This window comes from Rutidosis leptorrhynchoides, chromosome 5 (assembly GCF_046630445.1).
Source record: "Rutidosis leptorrhynchoides isolate AG116_Rl617_1_P2 chromosome 5, CSIRO_AGI_Rlap_v1, whole genome shotgun sequence".
Classification (NCBI taxonomy): domain Eukaryota; kingdom Viridiplantae; phylum Streptophyta; class Magnoliopsida; order Asterales; family Asteraceae; genus Rutidosis; species Rutidosis leptorrhynchoides.
The window spans coordinates 153,566,293-153,588,576 of NC_092337.1; the positions used below are offsets into that span (position 1 = coordinate 153,566,293).

A 22,284-nucleotide genomic window follows, 5' to 3' on the forward strand; every position below is an offset into this window, starting at 1 on the left:
TTCTGTTTAAAAAGACTTAAAAGTAACTTTTAGAAAATATTAATTTACTAAAAGGATCGATAATTTAATAAAAACAATTATTCTTGAAATTCGGTCGCTAACCAGATCGGATATCTTTACTGATTGGATTTCTTACAGATTACTTGTATCGAGGTGGCCAGGCCGACTACGAAGAGGCATGATCCTTTTGGTTCCAATATAATTGGAGACTGTTCGAAAAATCTAACAACCAAGTCCGTGTATAATTGTCTTTCCTAGACACCACCAAACAACACTTTTGTCTGTTTAAAATCTTTCTCGATCAAAATATTCGATTCCCGGCACCGGCGCCAAGAGAGACAACTGATATTGTACTAACGGACGGTTTTATTTGTGCGGTGTCTTTAGGTCGCAGGGTGTCCGGTTCGGTAGTACACAATGTCTTCGTTTATTTATATTGTGCGGGGCTTAAATTTACTTTTACTTTACACAATGTCTTCGTTTATTTATATTGTGAGGGGCTTAAATTTACTTTTACTTTCTAAGGTGTAGAAGGTGTAAGTTAACCTAGTGTCGTATCTTTTTAGCTGATTAACGAATTGAAGATCAAGTGGATAATTGTCTTTTAGTTAAATTACCTGGATAAAAGATAGTAGTTGTTTTTAGCTAAAAGTCCTAAGTGTAGTAAAGTAAATAAGTGGAAGGATATCCTGGAGTATGCAGATCAGGGAAATGTTGACCAAGATATCAGTATTGGGTTAGGAAAAGGTAATTATGCTTATATTAAGACTATGCTTGGAATGATGTAGATCTGGTTGGATGAGCCAATTACACAGACCTACTTGTCTCTGAACTCTCGGAGTTCTCTTTGAGCAGTGAGAAGTATGTCACTTGGTCGTATAATTGAAAGGTAACAATACCTCGGAGGTTATACTCAGTAAAGTACTAGGTTTATTAGTGAGTTAAGCTCTAATCCTAACCCTCGTTATCAGTTTAGTTAACTGAATAACAACGTGCTGTGTTGATTGAACACTGATCACAAACGGAAGAAATCCGTCGGTTTAAGTTGGCAAAACCTTAAATGAAAACTAACAAGCATTCCATCATACTAATGAGATCATATCAATTCAAACATTATACAGCATCACAGTTAATATACTGATAGTAAAGCAGATAGAAATCTAATGAATACCTAAACAGTTGATATGGCTAAGACCTAAGGCAATAATCAGACAAGAACATGCAATAGGCTTGGGTCACACAGTGAAGGCACTAACTAGATCTTAACATCTCCTAAGAAGTCTCTTTGGAACAGTCAATAGGCATACTAGGTCATTCATGTCTCAATTCCTAAGTTACGTGTCCTAAAAGCGCATTAAATGCCTCTCGGGAACTCTGGCCATACCGAGTTCATAGAATCTTCAGATACAGTATAACCAGGGGTCTTAATCCTATGAAGTAGCTAATTTCATATAGGTAGACAAGTCCTGATCACAACCTAGGTTGGTCAATCCTTAAGATGCTAGCATAAAAATCTATCAGACTTCCTAGTTCAGTATTGTAACAGTAATCGCACTAAATTAACATAATTACGCTAACCCAAACTTCTATCATGGCAACATACAGATTAATTAAGCTCTCATGGTAATATCGGAACGCATTATTAAACATAAAAAGTAAGAATACATGTTTAATACAAAAGACAAGCGTTTCGGATAAAAACTTGAAAAGGCCGAAGAAATTTGCCCGAGATCGCAGGGACTCGCCGGGATATCCTCCGAAAAATAAAAGCTAAGCTAACTCCTACTAAAAAGTAACTAAAATCTTGAAAATATGAAAATGAATTACAAATTGAGTGTGTGTTGAAATGGATGGAGAAAGCCCTTTAAATAGACTTGGAATTTTCTTGCAAACGGCTGGCATGCCGTTTGGCAAACCTTTTGGCAAGCCGTTTGCAGGGCCCGTTTGCTAAGGCAAGCCATTTAACGAGGCCGTTTGCTCTGACCATTTGGCAGGCCGTTTGGCAAGCTTTTTGGCTTACTGATTTGCTGGATCGTAACTTGATTTCTTGTCTTTCACCGTTTTCGCTCTAGAATCTTCGCTTTAGCTCCGTTTTACTTGATTCTTTTTGCATTGCCTTCGTAATTACTTAATCTACAAAATCAACCGAAAAGCGATAATTTTGCCGATAAAGTTTAAATTTTTATTGTTTTAGGGCTTAATATTGGGGGTAAAAATGTGACTTTTTGACCGATATCAGAAATCATCAAAAAGATATAACTAAAATCTTCAATTGGATAACAAAATGGTTCCAAAAGTTACCCTTGCTTGGCACCATCGATTAATAAATCCATGTTTCTTTATCTTACCCTTCTCTAATAGAACTGGAACTGGTTAATCTCCCAGTCAACATTGTTCTACGTTCATTGTTGTCGTCGTCATTGTCATCGTCTTCGTTGTTGTTGTTTTACTTTTTTAGGTGACATCATTGAATAGTATAAAACTTTTTGAACGTTTAACTAGTGACACTTGTAACTACGATTTCTAGATCCTCTTAGTATATCGACATTCATGAGATGGTATGAGAAGAAGCAAGTAAGCCAAAAATGGTTTATAATTAATGTTTGTACACTTTCCGGTGTACCTTATCGAAGAGATAAGGCCAAGTAATTCTAATCATGAAGGTAGATGTATAAGGTGAATGTAAAAGGATTTATACTCTTGATGGCGGTTCGATGAAGGTAGTAAGATCGATTCTTTACTTTAAGCCACGAAGAGCTGGATGAGAATGAGTTTGTGTATCCTATGTTTAATGGAGGATGCCTTCTTTTTGCCTTACTATCTGTAGAAAGGGTTACTATCTGTAGAAAGGGCAATATATCTTTTTAAGACAGCTAGTTCTTCATGCATTTCGGAAAGGTTAGTTGACTTTCTCAAAATGAGTTCTCACATAGGGAAAGCAAAGTCGTTCCTTTTTTTAGTTGGATATGTGAGCGGCAAAGCTGAGAATAGTCTTCCCGCATATGACTTTTATTTGACCGACGTTTGTAATGCACTTGATTCAATGTCGTTGGACTTTAATGAGTATGAATCTCTTCATGACTTCTATGTTCGATATTTGCTTCGTACTTGATTGGTGATGAAGCGACGATTAATGTTTAGAAGGTGAGGTACACTATCAATTAACAAGCATTAAGTAATTTGGAAGGAGAAAAGGACCTACGCATACATCATTTTTGTGGTGTGCCCATAGGTCTTATTGAGGTACATAAATAGCATCATTTTTATAGAAAAACCGATGAAATAAGACAATCTATTCGTTTTTTTCATGGCTTAAGCTTAGAGGTAAAGCTTAAGCTTAGAGGTAAAAATGTTTCTACGTATTTGTTCAAATAATTGACTTGCATGTAAATTTTTTGAAATCCCTCTTTTACTTCTTTGCTAGAGAAGTCGGTTTTGTTTACATATACAGAGTAATATATATTTTCTGTTAAAGTAAACAAGCATTAAATAATTTAAAAAAATATAGTACATTGATTAACATTTTAAATCAATATTGCTAAGTTTTAAAACTGTCATATACATTTTAAAATGGTATTGGTACCTTTTATATAAAAGGGAATTATTTTTATATATTTTTTTAGACTCCAAACACACTATATGTATGTATATACATACATACATGATACATCCACGATTTTTTTTCGCACACAATTATAGCAATCTAATTATTATATCTTCACATAACAATCACAATCATAATCAAATGTTATTTTCACTAACTTAATAATGGTTCAAATATAAATTACTCCGTATTTCCTAGCAAATTCACCTGCGCACTTAAATCGACCAATCATTCCCCAAATCACGTGAATTTTGTGCATTAAACACTCATTGCCAATCTCTTTTCAATCTCACTCGAGGACACATGATTTGGACACCACAATACGATGATCGATTATTGAGTCTTTCATGTCACATATATACGTGGTCATGAAAATTGTCTTGTGATGTGTTATAATTTGTTTAATATACTGACATATTAGCTATGTGTATGAGTTAAAATCTACAATTTGTCTTGGTTTACCTAATACTTCATTCGTCTCGAGTTAATAGTCTTGTTTAACTTTTCAAGTCTTTTTTATCAACTTTAACTTAAAATATTTTTATGTATGTTATATACTATTTAATGAAATCTATATAAACGAAGATACGTTTAAAACTCAATACATTCATATAAATTTAACATAAATGAAGATATTTTAATTCAAATTTGATAATAAAAAATCTGAACAGTTAAAATGAACTATTAAATTGAAACAAAGAGTGCCAAATTAAATTTTATCAAAGGAACCAACATTGTGTTGACCATATCGATCGGTTTATTGACAACATAATGCTTACACATATATATTAAACAAAAGAAAGGAACACCAACATTATATTTGATACGGATTATATATTAAACCAATCAAAACCAAAAGTCACATCAACAATAATAATAAACTATAAATATATAATAAAATACCATTAGAAACACAAACTAGACTACATTATTATCATCAAGATAAGAAGAAAAGGTTATAAAATCAACCCAAAACCAATCCATATGAAATTATCACACAACATGGAGCATATACATCCAAATGACACCTAAACAAAACAACACCGTGAAAGCTAATATGACCTTTTTAATCAAGAAATACACCCACATGCATGTGATCATACACTCCAATTTCATGAAAAAAAGGTATATGGCTTTTTAGTTTTGCCCCCACACATTTGCTGTTTTTTCACTCATCAACTCTAATTTAATCAATATTAAAAGTAATTAACTCTCATACCTAATCCAATACTATTAACTACTTAAATCATTAATCTCAAAAGTTTAAAATCTTTTGAGTTCATATTGATTAAAAATATACCATCTTTAATAAACATATCGAACCATAATTTTATACTTTTTGCTGGTAAATTATGATAGCATAACAAAAACCACGTTGTGTTTTTTATGAACTTATTTCCTCATAATCACTAAGATTACCAAATCCGATTAAAATTATTTTTGCTTTTATTTCTTCTTGCCAATAGAGAATAATGACCCAAAACCCAAATTCAAAACCGGGTTAACACGAACTGTATTATTATTACTATTACTATTACCGTTACCATAACCATAATTCGCTTTCCTCAAAGGAGGCTTTTGATAATTATGATGTTTTTGAGTAAAACCTTCTTTGGATGATCGCTTTGAGTTCGTCGTACTTGTTGATGATCCGGTTGAATTACTCCTAGACATTAATGGAATTGGACACAAACTTCTTGCATATCCATTACCACAACTGCTGCTTCTTTTGAATCCCCAAAATGATTTCGACATATTATGTTGTTCTTTTGGTGATGATTGTGTTGGTAATGATGGTTGTGGTGGTGGTTGTTCTTTGATTTGAATTGGAATCATTTTTCCATTTGAAAACAACTCATCCGCATGATGGTGATCAAGATTTTGTTGTACACAAAAATTAAAATCAACGGTTGATGATGATGATGAGATTGATCGAAGAAATTGTTCGACTGGAACGGTGTCGGTATTCGAAAGATCATGTGAGAATGAAATACGAGGAGACATTGTTATGTTGTTTCCGGTGTTGGAATTTTCAGAGTAGAGGTCGATGGCCATTTTTTTGATAGATTTTTATTTTGAAGTGGTGAGGGTATATTGATAGTGAAGTTTAATAAATTGGTATATATGTAAATGGTGGTTTTGTAAATATGTGAAAGATAAGGGTTGGATTCGTAAATTTTATTGTACTTTGTTTCTAAGCTCGCTTGACTATGCCGGAGTATACCGAAAGTTTGCGCATGCGTTACAATATGTTGCATTGGTTTAAACAGAAAAATGATCGATAAATCTCTCATATAAAGTGTTAGGTTGTATTTAAATGTAAATTAATTGCTCATCACATATATATTTATATTTAAAAACGTTATATAGCAATACTGAATGAAAAGACAATTAATTTTAAATGTGTTCCGAATCATCAAAAATTAAGATACTCTCTTAATCATTTAAGATATATTTATTACAATTATTAGTTGATAATTACAGGAGAACGGAAGGGGATGGAACATCGTGTTAGTGATTTGACCATACAAATGTACGATCGGTTGCTGTAAACATTATGATCTTGATACGGAAACAAGTCACATGCACATATATGCCCATGTCTATCTATCGACATAAAATAATACACCGGAAAATCCAAACTTCTTGTTTCAATCACGTTAATATGTTATGGAAACCATGTTTTAATATTAAGGGCTTTTCACCAACTATGCATATGATCGATGCTAATGTTGTTTGTCTTTGAACGTGAATGGTTACTTACGTACGTAATACTCCCGCGTATGTATGGCACCCGCGGGTCGGGGTCGCGGATCCACTACATTCATCACCCGCACCCGCGGATTTTTTGAGGATTCATTAGCCCGCGGATTTTATCCATGCCCGTATCCACGGATATTCGCGGGTTGCGGGTTTACCCGCGGATCTTACTCATGAAGTATATATGTAAATTAAAGTATTCAAAAAACAAAAATAAATATCATTATGCAATTCAAAGTGACATGAAAAACATCATATAATCATATATCCATGTTTATGATATAATACAATGAAAAAACATATATTAATTTTACCTTTTTTGATAATATATGTAAAACTACAATGTTTAATAGTAACAATCAAAATTTAGTAGCTAAAACTAATCATACAGTAGGTTGACGAATTACTAAAGTGATATGTAAAAATTAGATTTATTAAGATAGTCTAATAAACGAAACAATCAACATGCTGTGATTATATAATACATGTGATGTGTAGTTGTGGGATGCTCTAGTTACTAAAAAGTTCGATACCATAATAATATGAGGAATGTAAAAACTTATACGGAGTAAATTATTACCTATTGTCCATTTATTCAAGGTGGCGTTTTTCACATTTAGAACGGGTATATTCACGGATTATTCAAACGGGTATTACGAATTTTCGGATCGAAATTTACCCGCAACGGATCTATTACATCCATCACCGACCCGTGACTCGTCAGCGGGTACAAGAATACATCCATCACCCACCCGCAGATAAATTTTTTTGATTTTATTCGCCCATTACGGGTGGCGGGTATGTCAAACCCCGTCCAAATTCTCCCGGACGAATACAATAACATCTGGTACCATCGCGATAAACTGACGTCTAAATGCCATGAATGACTCCATGTAATGTCTTTAGAATGAGCAAATGCACAGCGGAAGTTTTCTTTCATACCTGAGAATAAACATGCTTTCAAGTGTCAACCAAAAGGTTGGTGAGTTCATAGGTTTATCTTAAACAATAAAATTTCAGTGCTTTTGATAGACCACAAGATTTAAATGATGCATGGTACAAATGAGCCCGAATTCTATACCCACCTGTAATGTACATGCGATATCTTTTAAATACAGTACACCTTTCTCGTGTACGAAACCTTTTTTTCATAAATCTTAGTAACCGTACACATTTCTCTTGTACAAAATCTCATACACATAAGCTGTGTATAAAAATTATTCTCTCGATATATAACATTCACTTTGCTTTCATAGCTTGGCTTGGTAACCGACCTTAACATATAATGCGCATAAATAATATCCCCAAAACAGAACATCTCGTCTATATAATAATCATATAAACTTCGAAGTACTAAACACCACGCCCACTAGCTCTTCCGTCTAGTGAACATTCTGGGTGGGGGTGTTAAACCCGGTAGCTACATTTAGGATTCGCGTGAATTAGGACCATACACGATTCTAATTCTTAGGTTACAAAGCAATAATAATCAGGGAAAAAATATTCACATCAATTGGTGGCAATTATCATGTCCACATAATTCAATGGTGGCAATTATCACATCCACATAATTCATTTGAGAAATGTTTTGCGTGTGTCTATCTCGTCAAATATTTATAAAAGCACTTCATGTATTCGCAGTTCAAAATATATTTCAAAAGCATTTAATAAAGCAGTTGTAAAAACAGCGCATTTATTCTCAGTCCAAAAAATGTAAAGAGTAAAAGGGAATCAAATGAACTCACTGTACGATATTTTGTATTAAAAATATGCATACGACGATACTGAATAATGCAGGGTTGGCCTCGGATTCACGAACCTATATCAAGTATGTATATTAACACATATAATATTCAATTAAATATATATTTTGATATGAGTAATTATAACAACCCTCATTTTTTTTTCCTTCTGAATTAATCAAGTTGTCCTTAGGATTTCAATGTCATACATCATCATTAGGGTTGTTATCCATTTCCACAAACGAACATTTATGCTTTCATTAAATGATCGTATGTATTGTTAAAACCCTAGTATTATATAAAACCCTAAACCTAACCCTATACAATAAATACGAAACCCTAATAGCATTTAATATTGAATATTATACCCTAACCCTAATACTAAATAAATAATATAAACAATATGTCATAAAATAAATGTGACATTTATATGAATTAAAAATTTATAAGAAGTATTATGAACTTAGTAAAAATTTATAAAAGTTAAGGTCTAATAAATGAATAAAATGTAATTGAAATAAATATAACCTTAAAAATAATAATAATAATAATAATAAAATATAAAAAAGAAAAATATAAAATATATAAATAAGTAATAACGCCGATGAAAAAAATAATAAATAAATAAATAATATGTATAAATTTATGGGTCGGTTTTTATAAAAAAAAAAAAGAAAATACTTGGCCATTAAGCAAAACAAATCCTAATTAGATCCTAATACAACCCCTTAATCTTCAAGTAATTTGAGTGAGGCTAGGAAACTAAATACATCTATATAAAGAACCATGTTATTCCTAAATCTCACAACAAAATAATCCCACAAAAAAGGCTGATTTAGTCGACAAATTCATCCAAATTTTTCCTCCTTCCTTTGTCGACTGCATAGCTCAAAAACTCAACCTGCAAGTCTACATATTCAGCTTTCGTAAACCACCTGCAGCATCAACTAAAACCCTCCAAAACAGCCTGCTACTTGTCGCCACTTTGCTTGTCCATAACAGCTCCCTAAACCCTCCAAGTTATCTCCTTTAATCGACCCTTGTTGCTGCTGTTATCCAGCTTCTGTTTTGCCACAAAACAGCCCAGGATTTAACCCAAAAACCTGCTGTGTCCTTTCTGCTCCTGCGAGTGAAAACCGCCCATAATCATCCCCATTATTGCTGCGTTTTTATTCTGGTTTTCGCTGCTGCTGTACCTGTGATTCTGTCGAGCCAAAAATAGTCCAAGAAGACCTCTTTTGGGTCGTTACTACAGCTGCTGGTTTCTGTTTTTGTTTCGACATCCAAGCATCTCATTATTCTCTTGTTCTGCTAGTGATCGTGACCTGCAAAACAGCCCAAGAATCTTCCATTGTTGCTGCGTTTTCTTTGGTCTATCCTGCTATTTCTTCGAAACCAAAACAGACCCAGAAGACTTAAATTGGGTCGTGAATTTTTGCAGCCGAACCTGCTGCTGTTTCGTTCCCCATTCAACACTTTGTTCTTAATCTTAAACCTCTAAAAGGTATACCTAAAACCCTAATCTAATCTTGCTTTTAATCTATTACTAATAAGTGGTTATGCTACAAGAATTGTTAAAGGTATTATGGTGTTAACAAAGATGATAAAGAATAATAAATATAATTACTTAGAGTAAGAATAAGAATAATGATAATGGATATGATTAATAAGTTAAGTAAGATAAATAATAGTTAAAGATGATGAGTTTGGATGTGATTAAAAATAGGGTTATGATTAATAAATGAAGTATTATATTAATAGATTGAATAAAATTAAGTATGAATTATGATCATAAATTTTGTACTTGATATAGTTAATAAGATTAAGAATTATGATGAATCTAGTTCATGATTAGGATTAATTGTTTAATAAAATATTATGATTAAATTTAACATGTTAGGGTTGTAAGTATCATCTTAATAGTATGGTAAACTCAATTAAAAGGATTATGATTTTATGTAATTGAAAAAGGTAGGAGATTAATTAGTTGATATAATGAAAGATTAGGGTTAAGATATGATCATGATCTTTGATATGAAGTTGATTAAAATAGATAGAGATTATGATTAAAAGATATAATGGAGGATAAGATGATGATTAATAGGGATTGTCAACTTAAAAGTATATGGTTAGTAAGATTAGTATTTATGATTATTGTTGCTAGGTTAAGTTTATGACAAAAGGTTATGATTATGGATTAGTAAAGTAATTATGATCATGGTGTACGTGCATGCATGCATGCATACGTACGTATGTGCATGTATACACTGTATGTATATGTGTGTGTGTGTGTATATGTAAATATATACATACGTGTATATGTATGTGTATATAAGTATGTATATGTACGTGTGTATGTATGTATGAATGTGTATCATGTAAGTTATATAAGTTAATAAACTTTATAATAAAAAGTGATAAATATATATATGTATCATCTTACACTTATGTATATGTAACACCATATAGTTATGAACACATACATGTATAATAATAAGTAAAGAACGTATATATATGTATGTATCACATAGGTATAATTATATAATGATAAGTATACATAATAGTTGAATAATTAAAAACTAATAATACTATTATTAGTATAACTTATACACTTATCTATATAGTAACACTTAATAACACTAAGTATATTATCATTTATATAAATATAACTGTTCTCGAGGACGGTCACTGTTAATATAGTTTGCTATATTAATAAACAAACTTTATGTCTATTAGACATTAACTAATCAAACATAATATCTATAGGTTGAGATCTCCGTGTTAAACACTCCGATCATATAACTTGCGTGGAATATCTATCTGCTATTAAGGTGAACTTCATAGCTCCGCTTTTTAACTTTCTCTATTACTTATTTTGAACTTTTGGGGTGAGACACATGCTTGCTTTCAAACTGTTTTATGCTTAGACGCAAGTACTCAAACTTTATTTTAATTAGTTCAAACTGTTGCTAACATGCTTTGATTCATGCTAAATCCCTACCATGATATCGTTAATTGCTACGTATAAAGGCAAGGTTAATTATTGTGAATAGCGCTATGGAGAGTGACGTCTCTATCCGGATGACCGTTGGTCAATGGATACATAATAATGATGCACGACACGAACGTGATGTGTTTGGGGTAACTTACAGTTAGTATCGATATCATATACACCAGCACTACTACCGAACTGATTAAACTTTATAATTAAATCTTGTGGTCTAAAAACTTGGTTATTATTGATAAACCTATGTTGTTCACTCAACCATTTTTGATTGACACTTTAAGCATGTTTTGTCTCAGGTGAAGATTGCTAAAGATTATTTGCTATTTGGACTTTGCTGCTTTTGGAGTCCGCATATCATCATTCATATTATTGCATTAGAACACCTATTGTAATGACTTAATACTTTCTGCTGCTTATAATACATTGGTTTTAATTAAAACGTCTCATATAGAGTCGTTCTCATTTATACATACTTGTGTTATGATATTGTGAAGTCATATTTCCCTGGCCCTATTTGGGGGTATGACAGAGTGGTATCAGAGCCAGGTTGTTATAGAGAACCAGGATTGCATTTTATGTGTACCTTATGTGTTAGCTATGGTGCCTTAGCAATCTTTAGGACTATAACCTTTCCTGCCTTAGTTTTAAGCGCTTTCCTTTAATCTTTATAATGCTATTTCATCTTACTTCCTGCCTTTACCTCTGATGATATTCTGTATCTTTTCCTAAGGATATCAAGCCAAAACCCTATCATCTTGCCTGATCCCGACCCTAAATGATCTGTTAGGATGCGATTGTTATCATATCTATACATATCTTATGATCTGACTTCGCCACTGTGATTCAAAGTATTCTTTGACACACGTGAAGGGATGTCACTCATGACTCAACATTCTCACGCCAACTATCTAAGTTTGATCACGTGTCTTGACCTTATGGGGTGATATTGAGGTGGAAGTATGAATTAGTGAAATATAATGACGCTTGGCCGACGTGATTATATTACGGTAATTCATATAGAAATTCCAATATCATTAAATATGGAATAGAAAGTGAATCAAAGAAAAATTTCCATGCCATTCATGTTATTACATGAAGGTTAATCAACATCTGATTTGTAGAATAGCTCGTTTCAACCAAACTATCTATCTCATACACATAAGTAGATTAACAAATTCTCCTATGCCATAAACGTTGCAAAGCTGTGCATTCTTTCTTTCTTAAACAACTTATCTCTTTATCTTTGACGCTTAATTATCACATCCCCGCTGGAAGGAAGGATGCCTGTTCTTAAGTAACCTGAAGTGACACCCCCAGCATGCCTCCTGTTATCTACAATTACGACCCTAGTGTAGATTTTCATAAACCCATTAGGAAACCTGTCGAAGATAAGCGATAACCACTCGCAAGATTTTCATTTGAATATTCAAATGAAGATATTATAAACACCACATTCACTATCACGTTCTCAAACTCTACCATTCATATCTCATTTGACAACAATAGCTTCACACATGAACATTTGAATTCCAAGAACTTATATTAGTCATCAACCACACTTAAATTCAATAGTTATCATTACCCCGTAACATTGTTGCTCAAATACCACCCGGAATTTTCAAGGTCTTTCACTTAATTTTTCTTAGTCTTTCTCCAAAAATAAAAATTCTGTTTGCCAAAATTTTACATACACTATTTTACGGTGCGATCCTCTCGAAATTTTATAAATTTATTTACTACCATTCGTGCAAATTTTATAAATCGTATATGTTTATATAAATAAAATTTACCTTTACTTATTTTTGACTAGTACATATAAAATTATACCCTCACTTTTACAAATCAATCATTCTATTCAAAAGATATTTTACTTAAAATAGTACATGTTGTACATAACTCTAGTTTTACTAAAAACTTCGTTCCTTTTTACATTGGCACCATAAATGACTCGAACTTCTATAAAATTTTCATTGCTTGTTTATATAAAAATTTTCGTATTATTCTACACCACGTAGTAATCACAATTCCTCTTGCTCTTCGAAACTTACCATTTAGTTCATCATTTAAAACTCTATGTCCTCAGTAACTTTTCCCTTTGTAAGGTTGAACATTAAGAAGATTTTACTTCTGATATCTCACGGCTAAACCACAACAACCTCGTAAAACGTCAATTCTGTGATTTAATATCTTTTGGCATAAGAAAGCATTTCTCAGATATTTCCTCACCCGGTGTAAGCTATTCTTTGTAGTTAATGATTCATATTTCTTTTCATCCGCACTTAAACTCATAAGTGAATGATAGATTGACTTGCCATCTGTGCGAGAACGTCTTTCACATTAAGAGATCACATCTTTCGTGCGGTTTCCTATCAGAAATATGACTTATGATCCTCACTATCCTCTCTAAAGGAGTTACCTTAAACGTTTATGATGTTTATATGTTTACTCTAAACTAGTTACAACTAGATGTGATTCTAGACAAAATTTCGACCACTGTTACAACATATAGCTAAAATCATGATCATAAGGAGCTTTCCGCAAGGATAAGTTCGTATGTATTATAATATGTTGAACGATATCTTTCAATAATCACTCATACCATTCTGTGGGCATTATGAGTTCCTTGTCATGCCTTTTGGTTTAACCAATGTTCCTGCTGTATTCATGGATTTTATGAACCGTGTATGCAAATCATATCTTGACCAATTTGTGATCATTTTCATCGACGACACCTTAATCTATTCCAAGAGCGAGAAAGAGTATGAGCAACCTCTGCAAATTATTCTAGAGCTCTTAAAGAAGGAACAACTGTATGTCAAATTTTTCCAAGTGTGAATTTTGGCTGCAAATCGTACAATTTCTTGGACATGTAGTTGATAGTGAAGGAATACATGTCGATCCTATAAAAATTACCACTATTCATAAATTTTCGAGAACTAGTCATGGATGAAGTCCATAAGACTAGATATTCTAATCACCCATGCACTTTTAGCTAAAATTTCATGCAACATCAGCCCTTACTCAAATAGATCCCCACTATAATTAAGTGTAAATTTTGTTTTAACAAAACGTTGACCAAATGGTAATATTTATTCAACACTTCCTGTTAATTAAAGTTCATACATTTTTCATCTCAAATCTTAAAATTTTTTTCCGGTTAAACGTTTGAAACAAAGCTCTATTCTTGTTGTTGAAATCCGTTAAAATTCACGTAGAGGCCCCGAGTATACTTGGGAACGTGAAGACCAGATGAAACGGAAATGTCCACATCTACTCTCACCTGCTGATGCATCCAAGAAGTCTTCCTGAAACTTCGGGACGAAGTTTAAATTAACGGGGAGGTACTATAACAACCCTCATTTTTTTTTCCCTTCTGAATTAATCAAGTTGTCCTTAGGATTTCAAAGTCATATTCTGTGCATCATCATTAGGGTTGTTATCCATTTCAAAAAATGAACATTTATGCTTTCATTAAATGATCGTATGTATTGTTAAAACCCTAGTATTATATAAAACCCTAAACCTAACCCTATACAATAAATACGAAACCCTAATAGCATTTAATATTGAATATTATACCCTAACCCTAATACTAAATAAATAATATAAACAATATGTCATAAAATAAATGTGACATTTATGAATTAAAAATTTATAAGAACTATTATGAACTTAGTAAAAATTTATAAAAGTTAAGGTCTAATAAATGAATAAAATGTAATTGAAATAAATATAACCTTAAAAATAATAATAATAATAATAAAATAAAAAAAATATAAAATATAAAATATAAAAATAAGTAATAATGCCGATGAAAAAAATAAAAATAAATAATATGTATAAATTTATGGGTCGGTTTTTATAAAAAAAAAAAAAAAAAATACTTGGCCATTAAGCAAAACAAATCCTAATTAGATCCTAATACAACACCTTAATCTTCAAGTAATTTGAGTGAGGCTAGGAAACTAAATACATCTATATAAACACCATATTATTCCTAAATCTCACCACAAAATAATCCCACAAAAAAAGGCTGATTTAGTCGACAGATTCATCCAGATTTTTCCTCCTTCCTTTGTCGACTGCATAGCTCAAAAACTCAACCTGCAAGTCTACATATTCAGCTTTCGTAAACCACCTGCTGCATTAACTAAAACCCTCCAAAACAGCCTGCTACTTGTCGCCACCTTGCTTGTCCATAACAGCTCCCTAAACCCTCCAAATTATCTCCTGCAATCGACCCTTGTTGCTGCTGTTATCCAGCTTCTGTTTCGCCACAAAACAGCCCAGGATTTAACCCAAAAACCTGATGTGTACCTGCTGTTCCTGCGAGTGAAAGCAGCCCATAATCATCCCCATTATTGCTGCGTTTTTATTCTGGTTTTTGCTGCTGCTGTACCTGTGATTCTGTCGAGCCAAAAACAGTCCAAGAAGACCTCTTTTGGGTCGTTACTACAGCTGCTGGTTTCTGTTTTTGTTTAGACATCCAAGTAGCTCATTATTCTCTTGTTCTGCTAGTGATCGTGACCTGCAAAACAGCCCAAGAATCTTCCATTGTTGTTGCATTTTCTTTGGTCTTTCCTGCTATTTCTTCGAAACCAAAACAGACCCCGAAGACTTAAATTGGGTCGTGAATTTTTGCAGCCGAACCTGCTGCTGTTTCGTTCCCCATTCAACACTTTGTTCTTGATCTTAAACCTCTAAAAGGTATACCTAAAACCCTAATCTAATCTTGCTTTTAATCTATTACTAATAAGTGGTTATGCTATAAGAATTGTTAAAGGTATTATGGTGTTAACAAAGATGATAAAGAATAATAAATATAATTACTAAGAGTAAGAATAAGAAAAATGATAATGGATATGATTAATAAGTTAAGTAAGATAAATAATAGTTAAAGATGATGAGTTTGGATGTGATTAAAAATAAGGTTATGATTAATAAATGAAGTATTATATTAATAGATTGAATAAAATTAAGTATGAATTATGATCATGAATTTTGTACTTGATATAGTTAATAAGATTAAGAATTATGATGAATCTAGTTCATGATTAGGATTAGTTGTTTAATAAAAGATTATGATTAAATTTAACATGTTAGGGTTGTAAGTATCATCTTAATAGTATGGTAAACACAATTAAAAGGATTATGATTTTATGTAATTGAAAAAGGTAGGAGATTAATTAGTTGATATAATGAAAGATTAGGGTTAAGATATGATCATGATCTTTGATATGAAGTTGATTAAAATAGATAGAGATTATGATTAAAAGATATAATGGAGGATAAGATGATGATTAATGGGGATTGTCAACTTAAAAGTATATGGTTAGTAAGATTAGGATTTATGATTATTGTTGCTAGGTTAAGTTTATGACAAAAGGTTATGATTATGGATTAGTAAAGTAATTATGATCATGGTGTACGTGCATGCATGCATGTATACATACGTATGTGCATGTATACACTGTATGTATATGTGTGTGTGTATATGTAAATATATACATACATGTATATGTATGTGTATATAAGTATGTATATGTACGTGTGTATGTATGTATGAATGTGTATCATGTACGTTATATAAGTTAATAAACTTTATAATAAAAAGTGATAAATATATATATGTATCATCTTACACTTATGTATATGTAACACCATATAGTTATGAACACATACATGTATAATAATAAGTAAAGAACGTATATATATGTATGTATCACATAGGTATAATTATATAATGATAAGTATACATAATAGTTGCATAATTAAAGACTAATAATACTATTATTAGTATAACTTATACTCTTATCTATATAGTAACACTTAATAACACTAAGTATATTATCATTTATATAAATATAACTGTTCTCGAGGACGGTCACTGTTAATATAGTTTGCTATATTAATAAACAAACTTTATGTATATTAGACATTAACTAATCAAACATAATATCTCTAGGTTGAGATCTCCGTGTTCAACACTCCGGTCATATAACTTGCGTGGAATATCTATCTGCTATTAAGGTGAACTTCATAGCCCCGCTTTTTAACTTTCTCTATTACTTATTTTGAACTTTTGGGGTGAGACACATGCTTGCTTTCAAACTGTTTTACGCTTATACACAAGTACTCAAACTTTATTTTGATTAGTTCAAACTGTTGCTAACATTCTTTGATTCATGCTAAATCCCTACCACGATATCATTAATTGCTACGTATAAAGGCAAGCTTAGTTATTGTGAATAGCGCTATAGAGAGTGACGTCTCTATCCGGATGACTGTTGGTCAATGGATACATAATAATGATGCATGACACGAACGTGATGTGTTTAGGGTAACTTACGGTTAGTATCGATATCATATACACCATCACTACTACCGAACTGATTAAACTTTATAATTAAATCTTGTGGTCTAAAAACTTGGTTATTATTGATAAACCTATGTTGTTCACTCAACCATTTTTGGTTGACACTTTAACCATGTTTTGTCTCAGGTGAAGATTGCTAAAGATTATTTGCTATTTGGACTTTGCTGCTTTTGAAGTCCGCATATCATCATTCATATTATTGCATTAGAACACCTATTGTAATGACTTAATACTTTCCCTGCTTATAATACATTAATTTTAATTAAAACGTCTCATATAGAGTCGTTCTCGTTTATACATACTTGTGTTATGATATTGTGAAGTCATATTTCCCTGGCCCTATTTGGGGGTATGACAGTAATATACTTGTGATTTAATATTAATAATTACCTAAATATATTTATTTTATATATTTATTGATTTATCATAATAATATATTATATACTTTATTAAAATATTTTGAATAAATACTTAGTATTATTATTTTTAGATTCTCATAATTTTTAATATGATAATACTTTCAATAAATTTGAGTTATATTAAAACATAAATGAACAAAAAGTATTTTATTAGTAAAAGTAGTATACTTATTATATATACTTCTGTATATCTAATGTTTGTATTTAACTTATAATATCTATCCTTTTAATTTAAAAACCATAAAAATATATAGTTATATTTTATTTACAATATACATTTAAAACTAAGGTTATAGTTAATAATAATAATAATAATGATTTTAGTAGTAAAATAATAATGATATTGATAATAATATTGATGTTAGTAATAATAATAATAATAATAATATTAATAATAATAATAATAATAATAATAATAATAATAATAATAATAATAACAATAATAATAATAATAATAGTAGTAATAATAGTAGTAGTAGTAGTAATAATAATAATAATAATAATAATAATAATAATAATAATAATAATAATAATAATAATAATAATAATAATAATAATAATAATAATAATAATAATAATAATAATAATAATAATAATAATAGGTATACTACCTTTAAAAAAAACGGCTTCCAAAATAATGTCGCAGCCTAGGCTCGAACCCGCGACCTCCCGTATAACAAACACCTTGCTAACCATCGAATCGCCTTTTATTTTCTGCTTAAGTTCACAACTTATATTCCTATAACCCATGTGTTCTCTAACTTAGCCCAATTTCCCTTGGCCCAACAATGAACTCACGGCCCAACTGCTAATTATATTGAACACGGCCCAAAGCAAGAAAAGGAGATAGATCGTGCAGCAGTAAATCAAGCTGTAGGTTTCGTTTTTTTTATTTTAAAAAAAACAGAATCCTAATCCAATAACATCTATATTCTGTAAATGGTTCAAAGGTTTTATAGATCATAGCAATGGGTTTAATATCATCATCTTAATCACCAATATCGTTATCCATCATCAATCAATACATCATCATCATATTTCACTTCCTCAACTTCATCGTAAAAAAAAATGAAGTGGCAGATTATTAAATCGTCTCTCACAATCTGTTTCTATTTTCTGTCCCCCATCGTGATTCCTCAAAAAAATATATATATCGTGTATATTGGCAAAGGAGTCGATTATTTAATCTTGATATGATTGCACGTCCCATAATTTAGTATTAATATACTCTCCATTTTTCCACTATCTAAGAAAAATGATGGCAGTGGGGTACTCCATGGTTGGTAAATGTTGGGCAAGAGGAAAAAAAAATATGAATGAAAGCAATATCTTCATGATTTAAGTAAGCAAGTGGATAATTAACCTTCTTTGTGGGGTTCGACTTTTGAAAGAACCGCAACTTCATTCATCATAAATTCGTTTCATTATTATAATTATACCATACTTTTAAATTAAGTGGGGTATATGATTTGGTGTATGCTGGCCACCAAGGAAAAGAGATGACACACATGCGATTTAAAACAGAACATATTATCATGCTTTTTATACCCGTATATCATCTTTAACAATCATCTTAATGTTCCCAATTTTCATCACTTATTCGTGAGTTTTTATCCTCACAGAAGCATCATATCAGTGGCAACAATAATATAAATAATTAAGGCGGTTTTATGGTAGAGCTTGAAAGAGAAAGAGGTGATGTCGGGTTGATGGTGGTTGATGGTGGCGGATCCAGAGGTGGAAGAAGGAAGAAGGGAACAAATTGTGAGAGGATTCTTTTAAACAAAAATATTAGAGAGAGTTTTAGAGTGGTGGCTAATGATGGTTGTAGGGTGGCAAGGGTGACGATATTGGGGTGGTTTTGGGTTACAACCAAAAAAGTAACAAAGGGTACATGTTTTGGGTTTTCGACAACAAAAAAGAAACGAAACAGATTAATATTAGAAGGTGATCATATGTGATGGTTGTGGTGATTTTCGATGATGAAGAAAAAAAATGTTGATAATCAAGTGAGTTTTGGTTTGGTTATCACATATCAAAGAATCCAAGGTGATATCCCCTTTCCAATTCTGTTCTTGTAGTAGAGATTTATAGTGTAAATGAATAATTGATGCTATAATAATAATTTATCAAAATTGAAGTCGATGCGTAACGGAACGCAGACAGGGTTCCTCAAACAATAAGAAGAAAACAAGAAAATTAAAAGTGATGTGGATTGCTAACAGATTTCTATTAACTGACTGTATGATTTTAGTGATCAATTTTGTTCGCATTGTGAAGGGATTTGGACGTGTAACAAGAATCAGACAGAAAGTACATAATTAATTCGATCAGAGAAAATAATATAAAGTTTGATCACGATAGCTAACAGATTAGAATCAATTGCAGTTTTTTTGTAGTGAATGTGATGATCAACAATTTCAATCAATTTCAATCAGGAGCAGAGAAAAGAATCAAAGAAGAGAAGAAGACAAAACTGAGACATCGATGGCTAACTAAATTTTGCCTTGTAATTGGGATTAAATTCGATATGAAATCATATTAGAGTCGTAAAACAAAATCCTTTATAAGGAGATAGTGATAGAAACTTGATATGTATTTATTTTCAGTATGTATATATTTTTATTTATATAAAATAATTAGTTAATAAATATTTATAGTTATGGTAATAATAGTAATACTCTTAATATTATAAATAATAACAAAATTTTTAATAATAATATGATAGTAATAATAATAATATCATTATTAATGATAATTGATAATAACAATTATAAAATTTATAACAATTATAATAATAATAATAATAATAATAATAATAATAATAATAATAATAATAATAATAATAATAATAATAATAATACTAATATTTTTAATGATAATAATAATATTAGTAATTATAATACTTTATATATATCAAATTTACATCTATAGATTATATATTTAAAACAATATTAATACACTAGTATTGATATTAATATTTAAGGTAATAATAATATTAATACACATTTATATTTATAATTACATTTAATATATTAGTATTACATATTATTGTTTATTTACTATAACTATGTAATATACACTTCATAATAACTTATGTTAAGTATTACTTATTATATATTACAATATACTTATATTAATAATTATAGAAATCATACATGTAGATTTATTTTAAATTACACTTATTTATTTTGTATCTTATTTTACATATTTGAATCTAATGTTTAATTTCTATATTTTATAATTTCAAATTATATATATATATATATATATATATATATATATATATATATATATATATATATACATGTTTATTTACAAACAATTTTTCGTGAATCGTCGGGAATAGTGAAAGGTCAAATGATTTGATGTAAATAGTTAACAAATTTTTTTTTTGTGACTCAACATTATAGAATTTGCTTATCGTGTCGAAATCATATAAAGATCAAGTTTAAATTTGGTCAAAAATTTCCGGGTCGTCACAGTACCTACCCGTTAAAGAATTTTCGTCCCGAAATTTGAGTGAGGTCATCATGGCTAACAATAAGAATGTTTTCATGACGAATATGAGTTGATAAATAGAGTTTTATCACTATCGAGTAATATAGATAAAACAATTCAATGGTGTAAAGAGTACGAGTGAAGCTATCACAAAATTGTGAACTGAGGAAAATAATATTCATCTTGACTTTTGACGTAGTCACAATTATTCTTTCAGGATTCAAGGGATTTTAAAGATAATCCTTGAAATATATATAAGATCTGATTTGTTAAATTACCAGAAAATCCGAAAATGATAGAACTATCAAGAAATTATGTTCTTGATATGTTTTGAGGTTAAGTAGAATGAAAGAGTTATGTACATGGCACATGATGACAGTATGATCTGTGAACCATCATCACATTCCATTAGAAATTCAGCATGACTTACTGTAATATAATCACGTGGCCAAGCGCCATTATATTATACTAACTCATGCTTCAATTCCCTACACTTCTCCAGAATTCATTCATTATTTATACTTAGATGTTACAGAATATTGAAATCTAAAACAGTTTTCAATATGATGTAATACAGATAGCACGAAGAGGTATATAATTTTGGACAAGAATATCTATGAAACTATTCTCAGAAATATCGAAGATATTTATGATGATATTTTAGAATTGCTAGGTTCGAAAGTTAATGAAGAAGAATTTTCCGCAAGATTTTAACATGACTTCGGAGCAAGATATTCTCTAAAGATTTCACCGGATCCAGAATTACCTGAATTCTTTGAATATAGGGTTTGGTCCTTGTATTTGTCCTTGGTTTCCTTCATGGTTTGCTCAATCCGTTTTTCTGTACCAAATTTTCTATCGAGTATTCCCAACAC

General features: G+C 30.8%; 1 protein-coding gene across 1 annotated transcript; it reads right to left on the reverse strand.

Annotated features, from left to right (window-relative positions):
• Positions 1-4,512: 4,512 nt before the first annotated feature.
• LOC139850518 (uncharacterized) lies at positions 4,513-5,827 on the reverse strand. The gene has a single exon (XM_071840089.1). It carries the CDS (start codon positions 5,657-5,659, stop codon positions 5,051-5,053), a length of 609 nt encoding a protein of 202 aa, XP_071696190.1. The 5' UTR covers positions 5,660-5,827; the 3' UTR covers positions 4,513-5,050.
• Positions 5,828-22,284: the final 16,457 nt, after the last annotated feature.

Excerpts from the sequence above, each read along its gene's own strand:
- LOC139850518 (XM_071840089.1), bottom strand. The coding sequence starts at position 5,659 with ATGGCCATCGACCTCTACTCTGAAAATTCCAACACCGGAAACAACATA.